Genomic DNA, 10,445 nt, shown 5'->3' on the forward strand with positions numbered 1-10,445 from the left:
AACCGCGGTTATGGGTTATAATCCCAAAGATGAGCAACGTCTGTGTCGTTTCTATGATCCCAAAACGGGCGCCTGCTTTAAGGGCTCAACGTGTAAACAGGAACATCAACCCCTGAATCCCGAAGGCTATACCAAAGATCTAATACCCGCCACCTCATTTGTTGATACACGTACCGCCATGGTAGTATATCCCAAAGATGCCATAATTAGTATTACACCCACCCACATTGGCCAAATATCCTCATTTTATTGTCAAATCAATGATGTTCATCATAATAACACCCCGCTCATTTGGAATGATGAAGATATTCCGGCATGGAAACGTTTGGAAAGGCCACCACATATCTATGAATTGGTTCTGGCCCGCTATGATGATGGTAATTGGTATCGGGCGAAAATAATATCCCATGATGATGATTATAAAATGTTTAAGGTCTTCTATGTGGACTATGGCAATCATCAGTTGGTGCATTTAAGGAATTTGGCAAAGTGTGATACGGGTATGGCTCAAATACCATTTCAAGCGATTATCTGTCGGCTAGCCAATGTTAGGGAAATTCAAATGCCAGCACAACAGAAAAAGCCAGCCATTGAAAAGTTGTGTGGTGCTCTGCTAAATCAAACATTGGATGTAAGGGTAATCGCGCATCATGAGGATTTATTTATCGAATTTCTCGATGACACATATTTATGTTTGTTGGATTGGCTTAAGGTAGAGGGTTATGTGGAGGTTCAGTAGAATGGAAAATTTTTATTTTAATTGAATTTACATAGATTTTTACATTCAATATTTTTATTGTCTTGACTGATTATCTTTTTGATTAGTTTTTTTAAGTTATTAATGAATTATAATTTTTTTAATTTTATTTATCAAAACACTTTTCATGTATGTATTTAATTTTAGTTTATTTTAATAAACAATTCGAATTTAAATGGAAAATATTCACATATTTATATTAAAACCAGTAAGGAAAGTAGAAAAGTCGGGCGGGGCCGACTATATGATACCCTTCACCACTTTGGGTATATTCAACAGATGAATGCTAATAGACGTCGAATTCTGCAACCTATACTAAATTTTTCATTTGTTCAGATATACGGTTGCTTCTTACAATGGGACAAAATTACCAAAACTCGGCAGAAAATATATATAGAAGCTCTATCAAAATCTGAACCGATTTCTACACTTTCCAAATTTCAAAACTTTAGTACGTTGTGCAAAATTTGTGTCAATTTTGTGTAAAATTGGACGAAAATATATATGTAGAAGCTATATCAAAATCTGAACCGATTTCAATGAGAATGGCAGAGATTATCTTATATTAACTTCTGTATTGTACTTAATTGTGTGGCAATCGGACAAACTTTGGGTCTTTAGTGCACAATTTACATAAAATCGGAAGCAAAAATATATAGGAGCTATATATAAATCTCATTTCACTTAAATCTCCAGACTCATTTTAGTACACTATGCCAAATTTTGTGCAAATCGAAATATGTATAGGGACTTCGGTACACTATTTACATTAAATCGGACGAAAATTTATATAGGAGCTATATTTAAATCCAAACCGATTTTCGAGAAACTTAACGTGCACTATTCTAGACTTAATTAAGTACGATATGCCAAATTTCGTGCAAATCGAAGGATATATAGGGACTTTGGTACACCATTTACCTTAAATCGGACGAAAATATATATGGGAGCTATATCTAAATCTGAACCGATTTTCAGCAAACTTAACACACATAAATCTAGACCTAATCCATTTCGCTATGCCAAATTTCGAGCAAATCGAAGGATATATAGGGACTTTGGGGCACCATTTACATCAAATCGGACGAAACTATATATGGAGCTATATCTAAATCTGAACCGATTTTCTCGAAACTTCGCAAACATCACTCAAGGCTTAATTTAATACGTTATGCCAAATTTCGTGCAAATCGAAAGATATATAGGGAATTTGGGGCACCATTTACATGAAATCGGACGAAACTATATATGGGAGCTATATCTAAATCTGAACCGATTTTCTCGAAACTTGGCAGACATCACTCTAGGCTTAATTTAATACGTTATGCCAAATTTCGTGCAAATCGAAAGATATATAGGGACTTTGGGGCACCATTTACATGAAATCGGACGAAACTATATATGGGAGCTATATCTAAATCTGAACCGATTTTCTCGAAACTTGGCAGACATCACTCTAGGCTTAATTTAATACGTTATGCCAATTTTCGTGCAAATCGAAATATATATAGGGACTTTGGGGCACCATTTACATGAAATCGGACGAAACTATATATGGGAGCTATATCTAAATCTGGACCGATTTTCACGAAACTTGGCAGACATCATTCTAGACTTAAATGATTACGCTGTACCAAATTTCGTGCAAATCGAAAGATATATAGGGACCGTTTACATTAAATCGGTTAAATATATATATGGGAGCTATATCTAAATCTGAACCGATTTTTCCCAATTTCAATAGGGTTCGTCATTGGGCCGAATAAGTGACCTATGCCAAATTTCATCCAATTCGGATCATAAATGCGACCTGTACTTTGTTTACAATTTAACATGGACAGACAGACGGACGGACGGACAGACGGACGGACGGACGGACATGCTTAAATCGACTTAGAAAGTGATTCTATGCATATTCTCAAAAGGAACCATGTGTCTATCTCGTTTCCTTTTGCCTGTTACAAACATATGCACAAAGACATAATACCCTGTACCACAGTGTGGTGAAGGGTATAAAAAAACGCTCTTGATAATTTAAGTTCCCATTGGATAGCAAATCTCCTTACCAAATCGACATCGGTCTACTTTTGAGGATAGCCCCCATATAACAGTACCCCCAAATATTCTGTATTATAGGGAATTTTGGTACTTTTTTGGGTTCTCATTGGCCAGCAAATCTACCTACCAAAAATTTACTATATCGGTTCACTTTTGAGGATAGCCTCCACATGACGATACTCTAAAATTTTCTGGATTTTGGGGATTATTGTCATGTTTTTCAACCGAATTGGATGTAATATGGTTTCCCATTGGCTAGCAAATCTTCCTATCAAACATTTACGATATCGGACCACTTTTGAGGATAGCTCCCATATAACCGTACCCCCAAATATTCGGTCTTTTGGGGAATTTTGGCACTTTTTTCTACCGATTTGGCTGTAATTTGATATTCCGAGTTCCAATCTACAAAAAATTTACGATATCGGTTCACTTTGAGTATAGCCCCACATAACAATACCCTAAATTTTTCGGAATTTTGGGGGTTTCTGTCATGTTTTTCAATCGAATTGGCTGTAATGTGGTATTTTGAGTTCCCATTGGGTGGTAAAGCTCCCTACCAAAAATTATCGATATCGGTACACTTTTGAGGGTAATCCCCATATAAAGGTACTCCAAATTGTTCGGTATTTTGGCAATTTTTGGTACTTTTTTAACCGATTTGGATGTAATTTGAAATTCCGAGTTCCAATTGGGTAGCAAATCTCCTCTACAAAAATGATCTACATCGGTCCACTTTTGAGGATAGCTCCCATATAACGGTACACTCTATTATTCCGAATTTTGGGGAGTTTGGCAAGTTTTTCAACCGAATTGGCTGTAATTTGGTATTTTGAGTGTCTATTGGGTAGCAAATCTCCTCACTAAAATTTATAGATATCGGCCCACTTTTAAGGATAGCCCTCATATAACAGTAACTCCGTTATTCGGAATTTTGGGGATTTTTCAACCGAATTGGCTGTAATTTTGTACTTTGAGTTACCATTGGGTAACAAATCTACCTACAAAAAATGATCGACATTGGTCTACTTTTGCGGATAGCCCCCATATTGCGAATAGCTCTATTGTTCGGATTTTTGTAATTTCATATTTAGAGTTCCCATATCCACACTAAAAATTATCCATATCTTTTTACTTCTTAAGCAGCCCGCATATAAAGGTACCCCAGAATATTCGGTATTTTTGGGCATATTTAAGTTTCGTGTAAACCCCATATTATTTATTGAATTGAATATTTCCAATTTCTTTCTTTAAAATACACATTTAAAAACAATCATCAATATATGGCAATGCATTATTGCAATATTGCCACACCGACCATGCCTTCCAACCCTGCTCCCTTAAGATTAAGCGGGCACATTGTAAATCTGCAGCAATGCTATCCGACAGCAGGTCATTACAGTTGATTTTACACAAATTATGACTGAAGGCGCCACTGGGTGGTGCACACCAATATTTATCGTTTATTTGAAAGATACCATAATCATGAGAACCATCCCAATTGGGCGGACCAACAGCATAACTATTATAGGTCGATTCTCGCTCGGCAATACAAATCCAGCTGGACAGCTCATAACGGGGTACACCCAAGATCTGTAGTTCTCTGGCCAATGAACAGCGATCGTAGATTCTTGCTTCGGCAATAGGAGCCAGGCCAATGGCGGCTGCAATTAGAAGGAAGGCTATTGGCGATTTCCACATCATTTTTTTCCGATTGATGTGTGATGTGTTGCTGTTTCCGATTGCTGACTGGGGGTTTATGTTGTAGCTCTTTGGCCTGCAGGCTTTTTTATAGCAAAAAATTGCTATGCTTGGTGGTACTGGGTAATTTTTTTATTGTTTGTATTTTTTTTTGGTTTTTATGTGGGTGGTGGGAGGAAATCCCAAAAAATAAACTCCCACTAGCTTATCAATTTTTGTGTAGCATAGTTTCCAACAGTGCACGACCCAGCATGAAAACATTGTTATGTTAAACTCTAGTCTATGTTCAGGGCACAATGACTTCTGAGGGGCATAGTTTATTTGCCAAGTTTCCCAAAAAATATTTTTCAAAGACCACAAGAGCCGTGGATTTATTAAAGACTATTTTTTCCAAGACCTGCATAACTCAGATTTATTAAAGAATATTTTTCCCAAGACCACAAGAGGCGTGGATTTATTAAAAAAATATTTTTCAAAGACCACAAGAGGCGTGGATTTATTAAAAAAATATTTTTCAAAGGCCTCAAGAGGCGTGGATTTATTAAAAAAATATTTTTAAAGACCACAAAAGGCGTGGATTTATTAAAAAATATTTTTCAGGGACCACAAGAGGCGTGGATTTATTAAAAAATATTTTTCAGGGACCACAAGAGGCGTGGATTTATTAAAAAATATTTTTCAGGGACCACAAGAGGCGTGGATTTATTAAAAAATATTTTTCAAGGATCAACTAAGGCGTGGATTTATTAAAAAATAGTTTTCAAGGATCAACTAAGGCGTGGATTTATTAAAAAATAGTTTTCAAGGATCAACTAAGGCGTGGATTTATTAAAAAATATTTTTCAAGGACCATAAGAGGCGTGGATTTTTTAAAGAATATTTTTTCAAAGACCATAAGAGGCGTGGATTTATTAAAAAATATTTTTCAAAGACCATAAGAGGCGTGGATTTATTAAAAAATAGTTTTCAAAGATCACAAGAGGCGTGGATTTATTAAAAAATATTTTTCAAAGACCACAAGAGGCGTGGATTTATTAAAAAATAGTTTTTCCAAGACCATAAGAGGCGTGGATTTATTAAAAAATATTTTTCAAAGACCATAAGAGGCGTGGATTTATTAAAAAATAGTTTTTCCAAGACCTGCAGAGATCCAATCTGCAGAACTCAGATTTATTAAAAAATAGTTTTTCCAAGACCTGCAGAGATCCAATCTGCAGAACTCAGATTTATTAAAAAATAGTTTTTCCAAGACCTGCAGAGATCCAATCTGCAGAACTCAGATTTATTAAAAAATAGTTTTTCCAAGACCTGCAGAGATCCAATCTGCAGAACTCAGATTTATTAAAAAATAGTTTTTCCAAGACCTGCAGAGATCCAATCTGCAGAACTCAGATTTATTAAAAAATAGTTTTTCCAAGACCTGCAGAGATCCAATCTGCAGAACTCAGATTTATTAAAAAATAGTTTTTCCAAGACCTGCAGAGATCCAATCTGCAGAACTCAGATTTATTAAAAAATAGTTTTTCCAAGACCTGCAGAGATCCAATCTGCAGAACTCAGATTTATTAAAAAATATTTTTCAAAGACCACAAGAGGCGAGGATTTATTAAAAAATATTTTTTCAGAGACCTGCAGAGATCCAATTTATTAAAGAATATTTTTTCCAAGACCTCCAGAGCTCAGATTTATTAAAGAATAGTTTTTCCAAGACCTCCAGAGCTCAGATTTATTAAAGAATAGTTTTTCCAAGACCTCCAGAGCTCAGATTTATTAAATAGTTTTTCCAAATCCTGCAGAGATCCAATCCGCAGAACTCAGATTTATTAAATAATACTATTCCCTAAACCCCCAGAGATCCAATTTATTAAAGAATATATCTTCCTAGATCTGCAGAGATGCAATTTTTTAAAGAATATTCCTTCCAAGACCCCCAAAAGCATTGTTATTTTAAATACTTCCCCAAAATATCATATCCCATATTTATATTTAATTATATTGAAAACAATTAACCCCATTAAAAAAATATCGTTTAATTCCATTCATTTATTCAAAATTTATTCAACACTTTTCCAGTTTAGAAACAATCATCAATGCTGGGCAAAGTACCATCACAGTATTTCCAGGTGGACCAGGCAGTCCAGCCTTGTTGTTTCAACACCAATTGGGCACACTTAACGGAGGGTTCAATGCTATCGACCAAAAGGCTATCACACTTAATTTTACATTCATCATAGGAGAAGGCACCATTGGGTGGCTGACACCAGTATTTGTTATTAATCTGGAAGATACCATAGTCGCGGGAGCCATTCGAATTCAAAGAGCCAACAGCTTTGGTATTGTAATCAGATTCATGTTTGGCAATGCAGGTCCAACGGGCCAATTGATCCTTGGGTACACCCAATTTGTACATTTCCCGGGCCAAAGAGCAGCGGTTGTAAACCTCACCCAAGGCGGGGCCGACCAAAAGGACAGCAGCCAAAACAGCAAAGGTTAATTTGAACATTTTTCTAATTTTTTGTGTTAGAAGTTCGGAAAACGACTATGCTTTTCAAACAGCATACATGGGGTTTTTATATCATTATTTCCCTTAGGTAGATATTGGTCTGAATTTATCGACAAATGTTCGCATATCTTTGTTGAATGTGATAAGAATACGAAATTTGGGTATTTAAAAAAAATGATAAATTACCTATTCCTTTATCTGATTATCTTAATTAATATTAATTATAATAGATTGATAATTTAAAAAAGATTTTGCAAGGAATTTTTTGTTATTTTGGTCCACAACAATAACAAAAAATTTTTTCACAGAATTTCAAAATTTACCCAATTTTATCATATTTTGTGTAACAATTTTCCAGGGGCCATAACTCTGCCAATAATTATCGGATTTTAATAAAATTAATGGATTTTGAAAGAATAAACTCTGATCTGAAAATAGAAATTATATTTAAATAAAATCTGCAAGCACACTTTTTGTTATTGTTGTGAATTACAAATTACCGGCTTAACTCTAGTTTAGTAAAAACGATCAGATTTTTCTGAAAATTTTTCCAGAGGTAGGTATTTTTACCCTAATTATGGGGATATCTTTTTTTCTTGGGGGACGTACCCGGTTACCCGGTTATTTGACCCGGAAGTTCGGGTACGGGTACCCGGTTATATCCGGTTCTACGGATCCGGTTAATATAATATGGGTATCATTTTAAAGGTTATAAAAATACCTTTCCATTGAGTGGTAATATGATGAGGTTATCTCAAACCATTTTGGAGATATAGTCAAAAAACTGTGTTTTGGTCCCCGATTTTTTTGAAAAACTCCCTAAAAGTCGAACTTGGGCCCATTATAGTACCTCTCTAACCCAAACTCAAATGATAGATCACAATTTGCCCTTTCCAAAATGGTGCGATATGTGGCTGTATCTGTTGTGGATCAAAAGATATGGGCCTTAGAACCCTACAAAAACAAGAAAATTCTGTCGCGTAGCCGGTGTTGGTATCTGTCCACAGGAGAAAGTCTTAAATCCCCGGCCGAAGGCCGGCTACACAAAAAATATTCTATTTAGAAGGATTTTCTGCCGCGTTAGCCGGTGTTGGCATCTGTCCATAGGAGAAAGTCTTAAATCCCCGGCCGAAGGCCGGTCACCCAAAAAAATATTCCATTTAACAAGAGATTCTGTCGCGTAGCCGGTGTTGGTAGCTGTCCATAGGAGAAAGTTTTAAATCCCCGGCCGAAGGCCGGCTACACAAAAAATTATTCTATTTAGAAGGATTTTCTGCCGCGTTAGCCGGTGTTGGCATCTGTCCATAGGAGAAAGTCTTAAATCCCCGGCCGAAGGCCGGTCACCCAAAAAACACCATGCTATTTAAAAGGAGATTCTGTCATGTAGAAAGATTTTCCTTGTTTTATAGGGTTCTAAGGCCCATATCTTTTGATCCACAACAGATACAGCCACATATCGCACCATTTTGGAAAGGGCAAATTGTGGTCTATCATTTGGGTACTGTTTAGAGAGGGACTATAATGGACCCAAGTTCGACTTTCAGGGAGTTTTTCAAAAAAATCGGGGACCAAAACCCAGTTTTTTGACTATATCCCCAAAATGGTTTGAGATAACCCCATCATATTACCACTCAATGGAAAGGTATTTTTATAACCTTTAAAATGATACCCATATTATATTAACCGGATCCGTAGAACCGGATATAACCGGGTACCCGTACCCGAACTTCCGGGTCAAATAACCGGGTAACCGGGTACGTCCCCCAAGAAAAAAATATATCCCCATAATTAGGGTAAAAATACCTACCTCTGGAAAAAATTTCAGAAAAATTTGATCGTTTTTACTAAACTAGAGTTGTTCCAAATTACCTTTTCTGTAGAATTTAAAACATGATCCATTTTGATGCTTTTCATTTTGCGTAACAATTTTCTGGGAGCCATAACGTAACCAATTATCACTGGATTTTCATAAAATCAATGGATTTTGGAAGAAGAATACTTGATCTAAAAATAGAAATTCTGATTTTGACACAATGTTCCTACCACCAACGATATCGGAAATGTTCCCTAGACACAAACCTTTTTCAATTATGTACCATTCTTTTTTGGTAACCATATTATGGGTAGTCTAACTTTTAAAGTAATCGGTAGAACTTAATGAAATAAATTGTTTTGGACAACAAAATATCTAACCTTAAATCACTGAAATTTATGAGAATATATCTCAACACATATCTGAGATATTGCCCAAAATGTAACATGACTAAACTTTTCTTCGATTCATGATATTTTGCGGTAACTATATTCCGACAACCATAACTTTCTCAATAGTGAACGGATTGGAATTAAATCAATTGATTTTGGAAAATAACACATTCATCTAAAAATAAAAATTACATTTTTGACATAGTTTTCATAATAGTTGAGATATTGCTCAAAATGTAACATGACTAAACTTTTTACGATTCATGACATATTCTCAGTAACCATATTCTGCCAACCACAACTTTGGCAATAGTACACGGATGGGAATAAAATCAATTGATTTCGAAAGAAGACATCCTCATCCAAAAATAGAAATTCAGATTTTGTCATAATGTTCCTACCACCAACGATATCCGGCATGTTCCCTAGACACAAACCATTTCAATTATGTACCATTTTTTTGGGTAACCATGTTGTGGGTACTCTAACTTTCAAAGTAATCGGTAGATCTTAATGAAATAAATTGTTTTTGACAGTGAAACATCTAATCTTTATTCCCTCAAAATTATGAGAATATATCTCATCACATATCTGAGATATTGCCCAAAATGTAACATGACTAAACTTTTTTCGATTCAAGACATATTTTAAGTAACCATGTTCTGACAACCATAACTTTGTCAATAGTGAACGGATTGAAATAAAATCAATTGATTTTGAAAAATAACACATTCATCTAAAAATAAAAATTAAATTTTTGACTTAGCTTTCATAATAGCTGATATATTGCCCAAAATGTAACATGACTAAACTTTTTACGATTCATGACATATTCTCAGTAACCATATTCTGCCAACCATAACTTTGGCAATAGTACACGGATGGGAATAAAATCAATTGATTTCGAAAGAAGACATCCTCATCCAAAAATAGAAATTCAGATTTTGTCATAACGTTCCTACCACCAACGATATCCGGCATGTTCCCTAGACACAAACCATTTGAATTATGTACCATTTTTTTGGGTAACCATGTTGTGGGTACTCTAACTTTCAGAGTAATCTGTAGATCTTAAATAAATAAAATGTACTGGACAACAAAATATCTAACCTTAAATCACTGAAAATTATGAGAATATAACTCAACACATCTCTGAGATATTGCCCAAAATGTAGCATGACTGAATTTTTTACGATGCACGATATTTTCCGGTAACCATAT

General features: G+C 35.2%; 2 protein-coding genes across 2 annotated transcripts; both read right to left on the reverse strand.

Annotated features, from left to right (window-relative positions):
- Window positions 1-4,078: 4,078 nt before the first annotated feature.
- Window positions 4,079-4,516, reverse strand: LOC133326903 (lysozyme 2-like). The gene has a single exon (XM_061535515.1). It carries the CDS (start codon window positions 4,514-4,516, stop codon window positions 4,079-4,081), a length of 438 nt encoding a protein of 145 aa, XP_061391499.1.
- A 2,061-nt stretch (window positions 4,517-6,577) lies between these two features.
- LOC133326878 (lysozyme 2-like) lies at window positions 6,578-7,019 on the reverse strand. The gene has a single exon (XM_061535491.1). The coding sequence runs from the start codon at window positions 7,017-7,019 to the stop codon at window positions 6,591-6,593; it is 429 nt and encodes a 142-aa protein (XP_061391475.1). The 3' UTR covers window positions 6,578-6,590.
- Between the last annotated feature and the right edge of the window lie 3,426 nt (window positions 7,020-10,445).

The sequence above is a fragment of the Musca vetustissima genome, unplaced genomic scaffold (genome assembly GCF_032173495.1).
Source record: "Musca vetustissima isolate MV318-11 ecotype Yass unplaced genomic scaffold, APGP_CSIRO_Mvet_v1 utg6219, whole genome shotgun sequence".
In the NCBI taxonomy this organism is placed as follows: domain Eukaryota; kingdom Metazoa; phylum Arthropoda; class Insecta; order Diptera; family Muscidae; genus Musca; species Musca vetustissima.

Coding starts and splice junctions, on each gene's coding strand:
- LOC133326903 (XM_061535515.1), bottom strand. CDS start 4,516: ATGTGGAAATCGCCAATAGCCTTCCTTCTAATTGCAGCCGCCATTGGC.
- LOC133326878 (XM_061535491.1), bottom strand. CDS start 7,019: ATGTTCAAATTAACCTTTGCTGTTTTGGCTGCTGTCCTTTTGGTCGGC.